At 39.0% G+C, this 20,437-nt stretch overlaps 1 protein-coding gene and 1 long non-coding RNA gene across 5 annotated transcripts in view; one reads left to right on the top strand and one right to left on the bottom strand.

Annotated features, from left to right (window-relative positions):
* The window catches only part of CCBE1 (collagen and calcium binding EGF domains 1), a 200,355-nt gene that overhangs the window by 27,010 nt on the left and 152,908 nt on the right, over nucleotides 1–20,437 (bottom strand). For 3 of the 4 annotated variants that reach the window (XR_015748266.1, XM_087958554.1, XM_026666377.2), the window contains exons 3-6: nucleotides 12,658–12,710; nucleotides 7,362–7,496; nucleotides 6,065–6,202; nucleotides 332–438 (exon numbers count right to left, since the gene is read on the bottom strand). Coding sequence is in view for 3 of the 4 variants with exons in the window: in XM_087958554.1 (XP_087814680.1) it covers nucleotides 332–438; nucleotides 6,065–6,202; nucleotides 7,362–7,496; nucleotides 12,658–12,710 (433 nt within the window). In the remaining variant the exon portion in view is untranslated. The remainder of the gene's footprint in view (nucleotides 1–331; nucleotides 439–6,064; nucleotides 6,203–7,361; nucleotides 7,497–12,657; nucleotides 12,711–20,437) is intronic. The other variant, XM_087958552.1, reaches the window with a different exon arrangement.
* LOC148132596 (uncharacterized) overlaps nucleotides 8,266–20,437 on the top strand; it is a 39,420-nt gene continuing 27,248 nt past the window's right edge. Inside the window, exon 1 of the long non-coding RNA XR_015748267.1 lies at nucleotides 8,266–8,405. This is a non-coding gene — a long non-coding RNA (uncharacterized LOC148132596). The remainder of the gene's footprint in view (nucleotides 8,406–20,437) is intronic.

The raw sequence follows: 20,437 nt of genomic DNA, 5'->3' as shown, positions 1-20,437 counted from the left end.
GTATGGTATTCTATTTTATGCTATTCTATTCTATTCTATTCTATTCTATTCTATTCTATTCTATTTCTACTCTAGTCTATGGTACTCTATTCCTATTCCTATGTCTATTTATTTCTACTTGTACTTCTATTTCTATTCCAATTCTTATCCCTATCCCTATCCCTATCCCAATCCTATTCTATTCTAAAATGGTTGATGTGTCTCCCCCCCAAACCCCATACTGAATCCCACAATCTATGCAAGCAATTAAATTCACCCACCAATTCCTCCCCTTTTTCAACACCTATGCTTTCAACATATGGGGCGGAAAGGATGTATTTCGTAAATGTACCTTTTGTTTCAGTTGCAGGACTGTCTGTTTGATCTGGTGGAATTCTCGGCAGGAGGCACAACAAGCTCCTGGTTTCACCACATTGTCCACCTTCTCAGAAAAGCCTGCTTTAAATTTAAAAAGAAAAAAAAAAGTGGGAGGGAAGGAGAGCAAGGACCAATATTTCAGTACAACCTTCTTCTCTCTCTTTTTTCTTGAATAGAGATTATACTAGGAAGAGGACAGAAAAATGCCAAAGGGAAGCTGTGCACCGAGGAACTTTTTAAAAAGTTCCTTCTTGACATTCCGTGAGAAGAAGAGGTGCCCTTTGTTTTAACAGCTTTTCCCGTGAATCCTCACGAATGCTTGGAGAGCTGCAAACAGTCTTAGCAGCAGCTGTTTCCAGTTAGCAGCTCTTAAAGCCTCTCAGAAAACTCCTTTTATATCATAAAGGGGAGGGGGGGGGGGAAAGGGTGTACTTCTCCACTTTTATCTCAGTCTTTACTGTACGTGAAATGTAAAAGATCCATAGTGATTTATCAGCTCCCATTAACAGGGCAAATTTCAGACACCCTAAATTGTGACACAGTAACCTGAGCAAGTAGAACTGCCTGAAGTTTGCACAAATGCAAAACTTATTGTCACCCATGTGCAAGTGTGGTTTCTGGAGTAGAGATGCAGGGTGAATGATTGAGAGCAAAAAAGGACTTCTACCATTGATTGGACGTTATGCATCAAGACCTTTCTAATGTGGGGAAAAATTAGTCTAAGCACTTTCTGTCCTAAAACAGCACATTTTTGTTCTGTCCCCTCCCACCATAACTTATGCAACTTCGGCAATTGTGCTAACTACTTACAATGTTCTTTAAGTGATTTGGCGCAACTGTGTAATGCCCAGGAAGTTATATTTAAGATTTCAAAAGCTATTTTTAAAAATAAAGGATTTAATAGAAAATGAACTAAAGCTTTTTCTTTCCATTTGGACAATCAACAAAAAAACCTACTTCCTGAGTCTTCCCAATATGAAGAAATTGATATTACTGATATTATGAAAAATGGTAAAATATCAAGGCTTCATGGTTTTCTTACAGACTGATATAAAAATGCTTAAACTTTTCCACCCCAAAATGTCTGAATTTGATACATCATCGGCTTTTCTTAATAATTCTTACATGGCAATCTGTTATCAAACCAGATAAAGATAAAACTTTTTGTTCTAAAAGAGCAAGTTTTTATTCTGCTCTGTCCCCCCAGATTACCTTAGCAATTGTGCTAATTACTGTTTATATCTGTTTGGATGCATTCTACTGCAACTATGTAGCAATATAAAGTAGAAATATATGATGCATTAATTATTTAAAAGAAATACAGATGAATTGCTGATGGAACCTGTCACATGTGAACTATAATTATTGATAACATCTGCTTATTTTGCATCCAGTGGCAAAAACGTGAATATAAACCCCATAAATGAACAATCCTTTTACATATTTTGTTTTTAAGAAATCATGACAGGGTAGTGGGGAAAAGGAAATCTTATCTTTGATGGTTCAAACTCTTGCTTCAATTCTTACCTTTTTCAACTCAGAATTGCTTTTCTGCTTTAAAGTCAGTTTCCTTAAATTGAAAGGATTAGAAACTTGATTTTTACCAAAGATAAAAGCTGACATTTTACAGATGTTGAGTTCTGGCTCCATGATCAAGGTATTTAAAATAATAGTTTGTGATTGCAGTAATGGAAAATATACAGTCTTCCTATATAGTCTCAATACAACATGCAGATAGATCCTTCAATCAATTTCAGGCCAGCTGCTCTCTCCAATAACCTTGAGTTAATGGCATCTTAATCCCAACTAAGTGTAAGTACCTGGGAATCTGGAAGTTATAATGAGCTGTGATGGCACAGTGGGAAGAATGCAGTATTGCAGGCGAATTCACTACTCACTGCCAGCAGTTCGATTCTTACCAGCTCAAAGTTGACTCAACCTTCCATCCTTTTGAGGTCAGTAAAACGAGGACCCAGATTATAGAGGGAATATTCTGACACTTTAAAACACTCAGGAGAATGCTATAAAGCACTATGGAGCAGTATATAAGTTTAAATGCTATTGCTATAAGCCCAGCACATTTAGAAGGTACTAGTTGAAAAGAGAGGACTGTTAAGATTACAGTTATTGATTGTCCTCTCCAAAATGGTTTCCTAGAGAGAAAGGCTATTGACCAGCATAGCCAACATGTTTCTAAACTTCTAAGCATAATGATGGGCTGCAGAATCTCACTAAAACTGAGCACTGACATTCTAGAGATGCTTAATTCTACAGCACACTTTATAGAAAAGTGGAAAAGAAGCAAACTGAATTACATAGTGGCTTTTTAAGTTTTCAGATATGTCATCTCTAATGTGATAACTACAATTATTATTCTGACAATATAAAAAGCTGATGTTTATAGGTTGTTTCCTTGAAAGCAAACTTTCTGCTCAGATAATAGACTAGACTAGACCAGAACAGATCTTCCTGGGGAAATATTTCTATTTAATGGTTCCTCTTTAGCATGCCATATTCTCTTCTTCAATGAATATTGGGTGTTTCACTCTATGTTAACCATTAGTTTGAGTTTGTATGACATGCTAGTGCAGAGTTAAGAAGACTTAACAGCAAAGAAGAATCACAGGTTGCTAATTATGTTGTTTTATCCACTATCTTATCTGTGACTTAGTGTGGATGATATGGTAAATATACTATAGTAAGTCAGACTAAAATATGACTTAATGGGTAAATACTATCTGCAGTGCTGTCTACAGCAAAATGTGATGACACCAAAAAGACAAGTCCATAGTGACTAACTGAAAATACCACAACTGCACATTTGCATCCCAACCTCTGATTAAATTAAATAAATCATAATATTTGCACAATGATGTCATCACACGTACTTCATCATCTGTCCTTCTCTCCAAGGGTGCCCGTGACAATTTGTGTGTTATAAGAAGTTGCATTCTTTGATGTCAACCTGTAGCTCCATTCTAGTTAGAAAACTGATGAGCCAGGTTGTTAAGGCTGTTAAGTGAATTCTGCTTGGTGAAGGGCAATAAATTACATGTCCTAAGCCTTGAAACCTAAATCTTGCCTCATTTATTTTGGCAGTTGCTGCCAGAAAGTAGTTTGTAATGCATTCTTGTTCATGGGAGGTGATTAAACTTGTCATCTGTCTTGTATTAGCTACACTGTGCCTTCATTTGATGATTAGCTGTGCTTTATTGTCTGGGTAATATGGAAGAAGATTCCTCATGTCACAAAGATGTTGCCTTATTTCTTGCTCTGCAAAAGTTGAGAAAATATTTCTGAAGCCCAAGAGAGACAAACAGCCTTAATTCTATAAACATGAACTTATTGTAAGTTCTGCCTGAATGGAGTAAGATTGCAATAGGTAGATGTTCTTAATAGGTTACCAATAATGCAAATTGTTTATAGTTTTCTAACAGGTGGATACTGACATCTACCACTAGGTGGTACTCAAAGTAGGGTGTTCCAAACAATAATTATCAACTGGAGGGAACTATATTTTTACACTAACCATGTGCTGGTCTGAAATTCCAGCTACAAATGATTAACAACTTATCTTTTTGTTTTATCCAGTTTATTCCATGTATGTTGCCTCAGCTTATTCCTGGTTTCTAACCCTGACATGCTTCTACATGAAGCTTTTATTACCAAACTGCCTCAGTTCATAGAAGATCCAGATGATGTACCTTATCCACTTTCTTCAGCCTTTTTTTTTCTTTCCACCAAATAAATTCCATTAAGGATGAAAATATGTACACTGTGCTGAAAACTACAGTAATTTTATCAGGCTGTACTTAAAGTCTTTCCTTCAAGGTGAGGTGAGAACAAAAATGCCGGAGATGTTTCAGCAGAGCCTCAAACAGATCAATGCCCCTCTTGTAGGTTATGCTGACATGTTCAGCTGCTTACAACTTGAATTGTCTCCCTGTAACTTTTTTGAGTTTTTGTGCTTCTTTTTGTTTCATTGGTAATTATATTTAGCCATCATGCTCCTCCTTAAATTACTTGATCTTCCTTTGACTTTGGTATTTGAAGATTAGATTGGACTTGACTTGAAAAATATTGTAGCTTTTTAAATATAAGTTTATTTACACCTGATAATTTACTAAATGGGGTCCTTGGTGCTCTCTGAGCTTGGATCCCACAGTTCAACCCTGAACTATAAACATTCTCTTCTCTTGGTAATTTACTATGTCTCAAATGAAATTAAGAATACTTTGTGAATATTGGTTTTTTAGTATGTTGATTATTAGCATTTAAAGATATTTTATAGACTGGTGTCTGTTTAAAATTAAAGAGAGGTGGTTTTAATGTTATTATTTCTGTACTAAAAGACAGTTGGGTTTCAAGTTTGGCAACTTTAAGACAGGTGGACTTCAATTCTCAAAATGCCATGCTGTCTTTCAGGAACCTGCTGTCTAAAAGCCATGCTGTTTTTCAGGTACACGATAAAAGGCTTTAACCTGCATTGCTCACAACCACAAATATCTCTTGTGAGACTGGCAACTACACAAATATGATGAATAAAATAAATAAGCAAAAACACACCACTTTTGATAGACCTTTAATTATTTAATGCCTCATTGTTATTTTTTCATCTGTGTTTTAAAGTTTTTTTTAAAAAAATATTGTTTTGTTGGCCACTTTGATTGCTCACCCAATTGGGAGAGAGTGGGGTAGGGATCTATCCATCAATCAATGAATCTTTATCATCAGAGGATCTATGCAGAATAGAATTCTTCATTCCTTGCAGTATTTGTTCCTTATTATGACTTCCAGAATCAGAATAAAGTTTAAAAGGTAAACAAATTAGAGGGACAATAGTTAAATGGCAGGACAGTGTGCTTTACATGTAGAGGTCCTAGTCAGCATAGTTAAAATGATTACAACATCTAAATTGCAACCAGCAAGAATGAAGAATGCTCAATGTTAAAGGCCCCCTACTTGGACTTTATATGGGCTCACATCACCTGCATATTTGCATGATTTATCATTTTAAAGTTGTGCATTATTTTCTCTATTTTAGTGAAAGCTTTGTAGGAGGAATAGCAAAGAGACAGTGAATTGTAGCATTGCAATGAAAATAATCAGCAATTTTCAGAACTGGAAAATTTCAGTACGAGACTTTGGACAGTCAAAAGTTCATCTCCAAAATGTCAGCTAGAATCTGCTTCTCTTTGATCATGCAGCTTGCTGAGTAAAGTGTTGAAAGAACTACAATAGACATAGGGAAAAAAAGGATAAATACTAGATAGCAGGAAAATTAAAGGTTGTTTTTTTTTTGGTCTCTCTTTATTGCCAGGTAGTGTTTGTCAACCCTTTTCTAGCTGGATGTCCTCCAGATGTGTTATCTTCTCTTTATATAATCCATGGAAGTTAGGGATGACTCATGATGACCATTGATTAATAGAACTTAAGTCCAACACATCTGGAGAAAATCAAGTTGCGGAAGACAAGTACTGTTACTTTATAGTTAATCCCTCAAGAATAAGGGTACAGAAATAAGACTCGCTGAACTACTTCTTCCAACATCCTTTGCATCCTTTGGTGAAGAATATTAAGGATGATCTTAATAAAACATTATTTGAAGCATGGTCAACTGGCCTGAAGCTTACATGAAATTTACCTGGGCAATTTTTATGTCCACAAAGAACCGGTTTAGTATAATTTAGAAGGCTTTATGTAATACCTTTATCTCCTTTGGTGCATATTTTCCCATCATCTTCACGTATGTATCCTTCATGACAGTCACACCGATAGCTACCAAGAGTATTTACACAGATGTGAGGACAGAGAGGCTCACTGCTTGTGGCACACTCATCAACATCTGAAAGGAAACATATGTAAGCATTGAGGAAATGAAATGATCGAAAGTAAATATAATGTGCGTATGACTTTGTGTGCATTGTACTGGATTTGGAAAGAGACTGTTGCTCAGAAGCAGGCATATGTTCTGCACAGGGAAGTCCTGGGTTGTTTTCCACTACAGATTATCTAATCAAGTGTCCTTCCAATATCTTATAAAATAATTTATAGCTGATCTTGGGGAAGGCACTTTGGAAGGGAGGAAGGAAGGAGAAAGTGATTTAGGAAGGATTTGGAAAAGCAATTCACAATTAAGACACTGAAAGAAGCATGATAAAGCAATTCAAAAATAACCTCAACTTGATTTTATTTAATATACGATGGGACAGAGAGAAACTTGGGTATGCTTTTAAGATTCTATTACTCTACTTTTCAACAATAAAATAACATTCCTGGAATCTCTGTCGGTGTCTGTTTCTTGGCCTGGGCAAGCATACTGTCATTGAACACATCTGAAGGTTATCAAGTTGGGGAAAACTGCAATACATAATAGGAATGTTCATTTTTTTGAAAATGATGGAAAAGAGGTGCTTTCAAATGCACAGTACTGCAACCTCAGTGGGCAGATAATGAAAAGGAATACTTGCACAATTTTGAATGTATATTTGTGAAACCACAATCCAAAATGCCAGAATATTAGGAAAAGAACAGGAAATTCCAAAAGTAATCGTGTTCCTGCCACGAGCCTTTTATTTTCAACTGAAAACAAATATGCAAGAAGAAATTGTGCTGAGTTTTCATCTAATAAACAAGATCTCAAGGAGAGAGAGGGAGGGAGGGAGGGAGGGAGGGAGAGAGATTATTTTGATGTTATGATGTGATAGACCTATTTTATGCACCAGAGGTAGCAGACTTATTTCCAGAATGCAGAACACAATCCACAGCACACTGTCCTACAACATAGGAACTTCAGAAAGACTTTCCAGATATATCTGCAATAGTTGCCTCACTGTATCTTTTGATGGAACTGTCCCTATTCAGAAATGTATAAAGGTTAAGACAGCTAAATCCACACTTACATGTATGGAAAGGCATGAAAACAGCATTTAAACAGTTACATTATTATAACACTAAGGGCTGTTGGTTCTACGTGTATTTCAACTGCAGTTCTTTGCACCCACCTAAGCAGTAGGGTTTTTCTCGGTTCCTGTGTCTTTCACGATCATACCGATAACCAGGGTAGCACGTACATAAGACTCGACCAAAGTTGTCGGTGCACTGCTGTTCACAAGGAGCATCTGCACAAACATCATAGTCTAAAAAGAGAATATGACTGAAGTTAGCAACTTTCCCAAACTGCAGCAGCAATGGAATATTAATATGTGTTTTATCTTTGTGTGTTAATGTAGATCTACTCAAAATTACTCATCATGGAAGGATATCAAACCACTGCCCTTGATAAAGAACTATCTAAATAAACAGAAAAAGACAAGTACTATTTTTCAATTGCATCCTGTTTTTTTGAAGAACTTTTCTGAAGAGGTTATCTTTGAAAGAATTTATCTATATGAAAGTCAAGTGCATAAGTAAAAATGGAAAATTGTGAACTGGAGAAGACCAATAATTGCATCTAACTTTGTCAAAAGATCATCCTGGAAAGTCTTATCATGGAATAAATTTGGAACCAGAGTAAAATAAACTGGGAGACAATTCAAAAGCAGTGTACCAATCTCCTTAAAGAAGAAATTGTTAAATCAGTATTTACTAATGGTTCTTTGGCAGTTTCTTGATTGGGGTTTTGCTTACTTGATTGTTGGTCTGGTTAACCTTGGAGTTAATCTATGCCAGTGTTGGTGAACCTTTTCAGCACTCAGTTGCCAAAACGGGAGTGCGCGCACAGGGGGAGTGCTGGAAACCGGAAGAGTAGCTCCTCGGCACACATGCGTGGCTGAGCTTCCAGTTTCCAGCACACACGTGTGCCAGCCATCTGGTTTTCTGATTTCTGGCGCGCATGCATGCCAGGGAGCTGCTCTTCCAGTTTCTGGCACTCCTGCGCATGCGAACACCAGCTGGCCAGCACGCATGCAAGCGCTGGAACCCAGAAGAGCAATAGTCGACAGATGGTGTTCCCGGAGAGATGGCTCTGCATGCCACTTCCAGCATGCATGCCATAGATTTACCATCACGGATCTATGCTGATCTGAGTGCTGATTACTGATGGAGAGGTGCTGGAGTCTTTTTGTTCTCTTTTGGGCTGGTTGATTGTCTCCTTTGCATAGGGACTACAGAAGTTGTTAATGTCTATGTATCTATTGATGACTGATTTATCAGAGCGCCAGGCTTCTAGAAATGCTGTTATATGTTCATGAATATATAGTATCCTCCAATTGTGTGCTATTCACAAGCACAATTGGAGTTTTATAGTTCAATAAGAATTAACTTAAAAAACAAGTAATTCCAAATACCAGGAATTAGTTATTAGAAGCATTCATGTTTCTGCACTTTTGCACAGCTTCTTGTACAGTAGTAAAATAAATTCACTGACTGCTACTTGAAAGGACAGGAAATCTTAGAGCATACTGTTGTAATTCTGTGTAGCATGCAACACAAAGCTAAATAGAAAGGAGGAAGAATCAGAGTTGTTTATGCCAATAAGTACTTCCAAAAATGTCTAGTTCATACCAAATTTGATTGAAATTTGGGGCATCTTTCTTTGCTCAGCCAACAGGAATAGTTGCAGAAGAAAACCATCTGATGAGATTTTTCATAACATTTTCCATTGAGGATTGTAACCCCATTTTCTCATTTATCTCACAAAATGGTTATTTTGATGTGTGCATCCAAACCTGATTTGAAGTCACAAACTACATTTGGTTTCCAACTGGCTACTTTTGTGGTAAGTGTGTAAGCAGATGATGTAATGTGTCGAATCAATTTGAATTGTAATCACAGTTTCTCATTTGGTTCAAAGTTTTTACCAATTTCAAAAGTCAGTACAGAATGTATAGTCCCAAGGGTTTTCTCCGTGCTGAAAACAGAGCTAAGAAAAGAGAAATCACTTCATGAGTTTGATAATCTACCAAGTTCTGTTATCACAGTTTTGCCCCAATACACTATCAAGTTTGTGCCTGGCTGCCAATATTCCCCAAACATTGAACCATTACTAAACTAGAACATCTGCTGATGCTACATCTACCATAAAAATAAGGTGAGTCCTTTAATCGATTTCACAACATTGGTTCACAACAAGAAGAGTGTCAAATTTATGCATTGTCTTACAACTCTCGTAACAATGAAGACCTGCCAGAGTTGAAAATACATGACCTATAAAACATACTCTTACATGTACATTCTATGTGTGTGAATGTTTAATAAGGAATGAGTCATAGGTTGAACTCCTTTATCTAATAAAGTTCTTACAAAAAAGCCAGCCAATCTGCAATCATCAACTCCATCAACCAATCAAGAACTGACAACACAGCCAACCTCCCCACCAGTATATATAGGGAGATGGCAGCTCCGATCACACTTTGCTCGCACAAGCATGAAGCCGAAAGCATCAGCCTGAAGATGGCGAGTGGGACCTCGTCAAAACATTGCCAAGATGCTCTCAATCTTAAACAGGAAAAGACCTGAATACACCAAGACCTGCATACCTAGTAGTGGTGCTTTTAGAGCTCAAACACATTTTAGAGATCAAACACATAGAGCCAGCTCAAACACACCCCAACCAGGCCCCAGATGAAACCCAGCTTAACTAATGATAGCTCCATCTAAGCAGCTGCACTAAAGGCAAAAGCCAATCAAGATACAAGAGCCAAAAACAGACAGAAGATATTAGAGACATATATATATATATATATATATATATATATATATATATATATATATATATATATATATATATATATATATATATATATATATATATATATATATATATATATATATATATATATATATATATATATATATACACACACACACACACACACACACACACACACACACACACACACACTCTCTCTCTCTCTCTCTCTCTCTCTCTCTCTCTCTCTCTCTCTCTCACACACACACATATATATATATATATATGAGGTTTTCGTGGGTATTTGTATGTGGATCTTTGGTTATTCGGGTTTTCTCCCGCGTAAAATTGGAAGTATCTAGGCAACATTTCGATGAAGTCTCATTCATCATCTTCAGGCTTGTGTCTTCGGCTTTGTGCTTCTCGGGGTAATGTGAGCTTGCAGCTGCTTCTTCCTTTTAACTGCTAGTGGGGGTGTGCCTTGATTAGTGGGGGCTTAGCTGTGTTCTGATTGGGTGGGGGTGTTTCATTGGTTGGGGGCTTTGGCTGTGTTCTGATTGGTTGGGGGTTGGCTGTGTTCTGATTGGCTGGGGGTGTGTTCTGTTCAGGTGGGGGCTTGGTTGTGCTCAGGCTAGTCTTAGTTGCTGGGGGATTTGAGCTGGTGAGCTATGATCCTGTTGTTTGTCTTCGCGTTCGTGGTCGTGCCACATCTTCATGGTGGGCGTCAGTTCACTTCATGTACGGGTCGGAGGGGTTTGAAGCGGGTATTGATGCAGCTGCGGTACAACTTCTGGTCCGTGGTCGTGTATCATCCTCTGTGTGGGTGTGAGTCTGCTTTCTATGTGGAAGTATGGTGGTAGCATCTTGTGTGGCCCTCATGTGTGGGTCTGGTGTCATTCTTCATGTTAGGTATTCGTTTGTTAATGAGGGCGGGTTTCCAAATGGCTGGTAGGCGGGAGGTATCATCTCGTTTATTCATGCTGTGTGGGCATTTTTCTATCTCTATGGCTTCTCTTATTATTCTGTTGTTGAAGTGTTCGGTTTTGGCAATAGTTCTGGTATTTTTAAAGTCAATCTCATGTCCTGTGGCTTTGAAGTGTTGGACCAGGGAAGAGGTCGGTTCTTCTTTTTTGATTGAGTTCTTGTGTTCTTCGATGCGTGCACTTATTCTTCTGTTAGTTTGTCCGATGTATGTGGTGGGGCAGGCGATGCAAGGGATTTCGTATACTCCTTGGTTTTCTAACTCGATTTTGTCTTTAGGGTTTCTTAGGATGGTGGATATTTTTCTGTTTGTGCAGAATGCTGTTTTAATGTTGTGTTTTTGGAGGATCTTGCTGATTTTGTCTGTAGTGCCTTTTATATATGGGAGGAGGGCTTTGCCGTTCTCTTTGTCTTGGATTTTGGTTGGGGTTTCTTTTTGGATTAGGTGGGTAATCTTCTTTGGAATCCATTGGCTGTTAGTACGTTAGTGAGAGTGTGTAGTTCGGTTTTTAGGTGTTGTTCGTCGGCTAAGCATTTTGTTCTGGAGATGAGTGTCTCGGCTACAGAATTGATCTGTGCTGGGTGGTGGTGTGAGAGTGCATGTAGATAGTGGTTTGTATGTGTTTTCACACACATACAAACACATGTGAAAACACATACAAACAGAGTCAGCATCCCTAGAACACCCCAAAAAGCCCCCTTTCCCAAGACCTAATGCACTTCAAGCAAGAGTTGAGCAATTTCTTTCCATCATGTCTCCTGTGTAGAGTCCACATGGCAAAATGAGCAGAGCATATGGTAAGACCCCCATTCATATCTATTCAGTCATGAAGCTGATGGGAAAACTGTAACTCTGCTGCAATGGATAGGTAAAATTTGGTCTAACTTGTTTTATGAACAGAACTTCCCAAAATTGTACTTTTCCAAGAAAGAAAGAAAGAAAGAAAAGAATAGAGCTGTCGACATGAGATGGCCAGGGTAAAGTGGTATGGTGAAGACAGGTAAGGCTTCCAGAAACAAAACAAACATCAACGTCACCTCTTGAAGTTATAGAAAAATGGTGGCTGTTTGGCTACAAGAAGAAGAAATATCAGAAACAAAATGACAGGCTCGTGAGTTTTCTTGCCCATAGGAACTATCTGCCATGCAGCCCTAGAGGCAGGGCTGCATAACCCTCTTTGAAGCTTCTCTTCTAAAGAGGAGCTGAGCTAATAATTAATGGACTCAACTTAGAAACTTATCTGGTCTATCCCATTCCATGGGCTGCAGCCCTCATGTCAGGCTGGGGGTCTTGTGCGTGGAAGAGTCTGAGTTAAGGAAAGAAATATGGTGTGTACAGATTTATGTCCAGCTGGATTCAGTATCTTCAGAATTGGGACAGGGCCTAAATTGAATTTGTCATTTCCTTCCACATGTCGTTTCTCACTATACAGTCTTTATGACTTCAATGTTAGCTATGACTACCCCGCCCTGCTTTACGAAAGAGTTTTGATAAACAGATTAAGATATCACAAAAGCATAACAAATTCTTTCACATTTGAATAATAGAAAGCTGGGGGACATCACAGGGATTTCTGGTTCATCACCATGCCTGTTAAATTAATACTCAATCTTATATTTATTATTTAGCAAGGGAAGATAAAGCCATGGAAGGGATAAACTTGATAAAGAAACATTTAATTACATACCTTCGGGAATGCATTGTCCAAGAACAAACTTATAACCTTTACAGCACTTTTTTCTGGAAGACAAAAAAAAAAAAAAAAAGGTTGGTGATGAAATCAGTAAATTAAGAATCCTATTCTTCACATAAAACAATAGGACTGGAAAGTGTCATTAAAATTCCTCAACATTAGGAAGTTAAATCTACTATTCTATGTTTTTCAATCTTGATACGAAGTACAAATCATAGCTTTTTTCATGTATATAAATATCCTTCATGTACAGATAGTCCTCAACTTATGACCATAACTGAGCCTAAAATTTATGTTGCTAAGTGAGTTTGTTAAGTGAGTTTTGTCCCATTTTACAACCTTTCTTACCACCATTGTTAAATAAGTCATTGCTATTGTTAAGTGAGTAATAGGATTATTAAGTGAATCTGACTTTCTCATTGAGTTTGCTTGTCATAAGGTGTTCTGACCCACACCCTTTTCCAACAAATCAAACACAATCCATATAGAACAGAAACCTTGTAATGCTTTTGCAAAATAATTAGCTGTGATAAGCACAAGCCTTGGCAAACTGTGCAAGACTTGTCAAAAGATAACAGACAAGAAATAATTTGCAATACAAAAATCTTCAAATACAAACTCAGGATACTGGAATGTCCACAAGGCTGGAGTTTCAAAATATCTTTGCCTTCTGCAAAATACATTCGTTCACAGCTGGCTTTTATCTTCTTGGCCATTACCTTGCAGACTTACTCCCGAGTCGCCAGTGCTGTTGTAGCTGCTCTTTCCTGCGAGCAATCCTGTGCGCACGTGCACTGGGCACAGGCTCCTCGGAAACCTCCTCATCGCTGCTGCCAGCCCTCACAATCTCTGAAGGCAGCAGTCCACTCCCTAATGGTCCTGGTCCCTCATCTGAGTCCTCGCTCTCCTCAGCCGTCCACACCTGCTGCTGGCTAACCACAACATAAGGCCACAAAAGCTGTTCACATAACCCCAGGGCACTGCAACTGTCATAAATATGAATCAGTTGCCAAGCATCCGAATTTTGATCATATGACTGTGGGAATGCTGTAATGGTCACAAGTGTGAAAAATGGTCATATGTCACTTTTTTCAGTGCCATTGTAACGTCAAACAGTAAATCAAGAACTACCTGAAATATTTTTCTACAAAAAGTTAAGACAATTACTGCCCACCAATTTAATAAAATGACATTAAAATTATAATTGACTATGTTATGCTTTTGACGTTTCTCAATCAATATTATTGCTGAGACAGGGAGAAAAGTCAGTTATGGGAAGAAAATAAGGGATTGTATGCAACATGCTGAAGGGTAAACTTGCTTTTAATTAAATCTTTCCTTAAACATGTGCACCATCATCTCTAATAGTTATAATAGGTAAACAAGCTTGGATACCAGCCATATATTATCCCATAATATAAAAGTAGTTAAAAACAAAACACAGTATATGGGAATGAGCCTACTGTCCTCTAAACCCAACCATTATATGGCACTATAATCACAAATTATTAGAGTCAAGGTTAATTATTATCATTATTTACTAACATAATAATAATAATAGAGATTCTACTTTAGTATAGACTACTACAATAATAGAATTGGTAAATTAGTGTGCATTCCATTAGTCACTATATGAACTGTTGAAAAGCATAATTAGAGCCTCCCTTCCCAATTTTCTATTCTCTTTAACTTCAGTTCCCTGATCCTCTTCATTGTCCTTTAAATCATTTCTACCTGATCTACTTAAAATATGGTGACCAGAACTGCACACAAACTGGAAGTATTTTCATTATTGGAAAGTTATGACCTAGACTAAAATTTCATTTGCTCTTTTTGCAGTTACATTATATTACTGACTCCTAGCTTATAATCGGTTGTAACTCCAAAATCACTTTCAGATGTACTATTGTGCTAAGAGTTAGGTATAGCTTATCTTTGACTGATGCATTTGATTTATTTTACCTAAATGAAAAACTGCATTTATCCCTGTTCATTCATTAATCCCTGGCATTCCTTGGCCATTAAAAAAAAACATGAGATTACTTTGAATATTATTTATGTCTTCCAAGGCATCAGCATGTATTTATTTGTAAAACTTACACAGTCACCCATCTTATATTCCACAATCTTCTTATATTCCATAACCTTGGGCAGCTCTCAGCAGTATCAGTAAAACACAAACAGATAAAACAATGCTATACAACATCAACAGTGGACTATTCCCAACAAGCACTGTTTTCTATCAATATAGTAAGCGTTTCCCATTTGTTTCTTTCTGATTGCATAAAAATGAATACAAATTACGATGAACACATGGCTAAAAACTGCAGATCTTCTATCACCCACTCATTCTCTTTTTTTCTCCTGTTTTCTGGTGTTATGATTAATGAGCATTATTTGAATGTGTTTTTCTGCAGATTTTTTAAAATATATTTATTATACAGTATTTCTATGCTGTCTATTTTGCTATCCAAAGATTATAGAAGGAACAGATCAGACCAGCCCTTGCTTATCAATGGAGACTGAGTGGAGCAAGTGGCCAGTTTTAAGTTTCTGGGTATTACCATAAAAGAGGACCTGACCTGGGGTGCTCACATTGCAGCCCAGGTCAAAAGGGCCCAGCAGAGATTATACTACCTGAGACTTCTCAGAAAACAACAACTGAATGAAAAACTGCTGGTGACCTTCTACTGCTGCACCATAGAGAGTATCTTAACTTACTGCACCTCTGTATGGTTTGCCAATTGCACAGTGGCAGATAGGACAGCACTCCAGAGGGTTAACGTCATTGCCCAGAAGATCATTGGTTGCCCTCTCCCCTCTTTGGAAGAGCTTTATAGCTCCCGCTGCCTTAAGAAAGTCCAAAACATTCTCAAAGATCCATCTCATCCTGGTCACCTTTTTTTTGAACTATTACCATCTGGCAGATGGTACAGGATAATAAAAACAAGGACAAATAGGCTGAAAAATAGCTTCTATCCCAGGGCAGTAACTCTTTTGAATTCTGCTGTATAGTGCAGTGTTGTTGCGGTGTCGGGGGTTTCCGGTTCAATGTGTGAAGGATGTGTGTTTGTGTTTATTTTCATGGTCATGGTCATGATATGCACTGAAGATGGAATTTGATTTCATTGTAAGAGGTGCAATGACAATAAAGTAAACTACACTAAACAAAGCAACTCAAAGAGTCAGGTTTAACTAGCATAATTTTAACAATCACGGACCTTTTCATAGGTGAATAGCAATGATCCGTTACTGAATGCTCCCTGGGATAAAACTCTAGTGCAAATCAACACATCAACAGTATGGTGGGAAGCAGTGCTAGCCACAAAAGGAGTTACGGAAAGGTGTGGCCACACTGAGGAAAAGGGAGAGAGATCCTGTGGTTACCGCTGGAGCTAACAGAATGAATAACTCTGGAAACAGCCTGCTACTATTATTTTACTTTCTGACCCTAAGAAAAGTATGTTTCTTAAATGGAGCATTAAAACTATGAATCCTGGCAGAAAAAGAAGGGTATACACACCATTGGTACTAAGAAAGAATGCCTGAAAATGTTCATGTATTTCCTCTTAATGATTGTGAGCTGCTAGATTTATGGCATTTACAGTATAAATGTATACCTCATATAGCAAGCAGTTGTATTGGAAGTGCAATTGTCAAAAGGCCTAGGAGGATAATCTATCTGCCATTGCCTGGCCTAGAGATGCGGTATTACATGATATGTTAAGCCAGATCAGTGAAATTGTCAGCTTTTTAACTGAAGTCAAGATTTCAAGCAGGAATTTGTTAAGATTTGGAGCAGCAGTTCTTTTACACAGGAAGTTCTCAACCTATGACCACAATTGCGCCCAAAATTCATGTTGATGCGAGACATTTTTAAGTGAGTTTTGCCCCATTTTATGACATTTCTAGCCATGGTTGTCAAGTGAATCATTGCAGTTGTTAAGTTAGTAAAGAGTTGTTAAGTGAATCTGCCTTTTCCGATGAGTTGGCTTGTCAGAAGTTCACAAAAACTGTTCACATGAAATTCAGGACGCCACAACTGTCATGAATATGAACCTGTCACATTTGAATTTTGATCACATGACCATGGGAAGGCTGCAATGGTCGTAAGTATGAAAAATGGTCATAAGTCACTTTTTCAGTGTCGTTATAACTTCCACAGACCGGGGGAGGTGTGGTTTTGCGTGCTGCCTGCATCCCACGAATGGGATTTCGCTTGTTTGTGCGGCCCGGTTGCTGGCATGCCGCAGCCCAGTGCCGGTCGACAGACCAGGGCATAAATGAACTGCTGTAAGTCTAGGACTAGCTGTATAGGAAGACCATTTATGCCAGGGGTCCCAATCCCTGATCCAGCAACTGGGCCACACAAGCAAGTGAAGCCCCATCTGTGGGGTGCAGGCAGGATGCAACCCCCCCCCCCTCCACGGAAAAACCTCTCTCCATGGAACCGGTCTCTGGTGCCCAAAAGGTTGAAGGCCTCTGAGTTATGCTACTTATACAAGACTAACTTGCATAGTCACTATTGGTTCTAACGTTAATAATATTAGTTAAAATGCCCCATTAGGCTTCCCTGGTTGACTTCGACTCTTACATCTTAGTTGGGCAAGAAACAGCAGCGGTTGGATCACCCATTCTTTTAATTTTACATACAGGTAATCCTCAACTTTTGACCAGGGGTGGGCTTCAAAAATTCTAGCAACTGGTTCTCTGCCCGGTTGCTTGGTGGGCATGGCCATGGTAGGCGTGGCATAGTCAGCTTCCTGCACCATGGCAGGGGAGATGTTTTCTCCATCCCTGGGCTCTGGAGGCCCTCTGAAGGCTGGAAAGGGGCCCATTTCTGGCCTTCTGGAGCCTCCGAGAGGCCCGTTTTTCGCCCTCCCTGAACCTCTGTGCGGGCCTTGGCATCCAAAATGGGTCGCGTGGGGAGTCCTGGGAGGGGAGGGATGGGGTGGATGGGGCCAGTCAGGGGTGGGATTTGCCAGTTCACCAAACAGGCCATAAAATTAGCTACAGGTTCGCCCCAGTTTAGTAGCAGCCCAACCCTGCTTTTGACCATCCTAGAGCCCGAGAAAAAAAATAGTCATCATGAGCAGGGGTGGGATTCTACAGGTTCGCACCTATTCTCTAGAACCGGTTGTTAACATTCTAAGCAGTTCGGAGAACCGGTTGTTCGAAGACATTACTGGCCTAATCCTGTAAGGAAGGCAGGAAGGAAACATTCTGGTGTTGCTTACAGAAACTGCCTCTCTGTTAACCCTTATTACATTCTTGACAGGACTAGACTTCGTGTATCAGGAATTTCTCTGGAGTATTTTTCCCTCCTTTGCTGGTACTTTGCTTGTGCGGAGTGACCATTCAAAGTTACAATGGCACTGAAAAAAGTGATTTATGACCATTTTTCACACTTACGACTGTTGCAGCATCCCCACAGTCACGAGAGGCCAGGCAAGGAGATGCGTGCCTCGATGTGAGTGATGTTGAGTTGGCCATGCCCAGCCAGTCACATGACCACCAAGCCACGCCCACCACTTAAGCCATGCCCACAGAACTGGTTATTAAAAAATTTGAATCCCACCCCTGATCATGAGAGAGACTTAATTTTATGACCCTTTCTTGGGTAGCATTAAGTGAACAGGGTAGTCTTTAAATGGTCCCATGGTCTATTATTGCTTGGTTTTTGATGGAAACCAGAAGTAAACACTGGTTGCTGGCAAAAATGTTGTAAATCATGATCATCTCGCCATGGGTTACTGCAAGTGGCCATAAATACGAGCCAGTTGCCAAACACCCAAAATGCGGTCATAGGACAGCAGGGGAGGGGCTGCTGTTGGAACTTGGAAACTGGGTCATAATTAGCTTGGGAAGGTCCATCATAAATTCAAATTATGGACTAACTGATTGGTCATAATTTGAGGAGTATCTGTAATGATTCAAATAAAGTGTTGTGCCACCTTAGATTTTATTTAAAAAAATAAACACGGAGGGATAAAAATAAACAAAGGAAGGACAACACATAGCAAATTGCACAGCTAAGCCCTGCCTTAAAATCCCATCCCATGCCCCAAAATATAATTGTTAGGAGAGCCATGAACCCTGTAACTATGGAAGCTGCCCAAGGCCTCAATGTACAAACGTAGTTCTATATTTCAATAGATGTTTAAAATCTTCCTTTTGTAGGAAAGCCTACTAGAATCTCCTGAACATGAGGAAGGATAATAGAAATCTGACTAAATGGGAGGTGGGGGAGCAGTGTCAGAAAAGTCAATGTTATCATTGAATGTTCATAACTTAAAGAAAGCAGAACATAAAACAGATGAGATTAACAACGTAGTCTAACTCCCGTGGGGATTATTTAACATAACATGCGATCTTGCTTTTCTTGAGCAAGATTCTAAAGGATCTGAGAGCTTTCAACTAGCTCAAGATAGGAGCGTGTTCCAGGAGAGTGAGAGGGGAGCCCATCTGTTTCTAATAATCTGCAGTCCAAAACAAGTGGTTTCATTTGCCAATTTCTATTTTGCCTGGCATATCTACGAGCAGCGGTCTGTGGGGCATAGCCTCCTTTGAAATTATATATTTTTATGCACCATTTCAGAACTGATAGGCACGGTATGCATTTTCTTCTGAATTAAGATTGAGAGCACATTATACACATTGCTTTGTTAAATCTACATAGTTGAAAAAGCAAGAAAAGAGGGTGAGGCAGACAAGTTTGTTTACTGTTAATTCTTATATGGAGAGTCAGTTTAGTGTAGTGGTTAAGCGGCTTATGACACTTCATCTTGTCTGACTTGTCTGGCCGACATGCCGTGGCCAACTCACCACAGGACAACTTGCCATGACCAACTCACCGTGAGACAATTCAGTGTGGAATAACTCAAGAGTGGGACAAGTGAATTGCAGTAGGCCCAGAGGTGGTATTCAGCAGGTTCTGACCAGTTCTGGAGAACTGGTAGCGGAAATTTTGAATAATTCGGAGAACCGGCAAATACCACCTCTGACTGGAGATTTTACAGCATCCTTCCCCTGCCACGCCCACCAAGCCACGCCCACAGAACCGGTAGTAAAAAAAATTGAACCCCACCATTGAATAGGCCTTGTCTTGCTTTAGGTTTGAACCTTCTCAAGTCCTCAAGGCTGGGGTAGGTGAGGTTGCGGGGTGGGGGTGAGTGTGTAATCACTTGTCCCTCTTGTCTCCTTGAGTTATCCCGCACTGAATTTCCTGCAGTGAGTTAGCCGTGGTGAATTGTCCTGTGGCAAATCAGCCGTGGTGAGTCAGCTGTGGCAAGTAGGCTGTGGTGTATTGCCCCATTCTGGTAGTAGGCATCAGGCTAGAAATGTGAGGACCAGCTGGGTGATTTTCTTTGGGCTGGTCACTTTCTAAGAAGGAGGTAATGGGATTTATCCAGTCAATCTCCAAAAATTGGACACGACTGAATGGAAGGGGAAAAAAATGCCTTATAATATTGCTTCAGCCATATGACTCTAAACAGCATCCATTTAATTCCCTTACCAGACTTCTTCAATTTCCTGTCCCCTTCAGTATTATGTAATCATTGAGTATGCTTGTCTAGACATCACTGGCTGATTCTGAGGTTTCCCCTGCTTTTTATGGCCTCATATATTTTCTCCTTCAGCAAATTTGGGATTCTCCTGAAGATGGTACTGCTACCCTCTCTTTGTAACTTGCATACAAGAATCTGAAGAAGTAACCAAAATAGGTTTGTAGTTTGGTAGTTTGATAGATAAGTAGATAGGTAAATAGATATAG

This window comes from Notechis scutatus, chromosome 2, assembly GCF_049901735.1.
Source record: "Notechis scutatus isolate UNSWTSFEM ecotype Mainland chromosome 2, rNotScu1.2, whole genome shotgun sequence".
NCBI classification, from domain to species: domain Eukaryota; kingdom Metazoa; phylum Chordata; class Lepidosauria; order Squamata; family Elapidae; genus Notechis; species Notechis scutatus.
The sequence above is the reverse complement of the archived record's forward strand: the minus strand, read 5'-3'. Positions and strand labels throughout refer to the sequence as shown.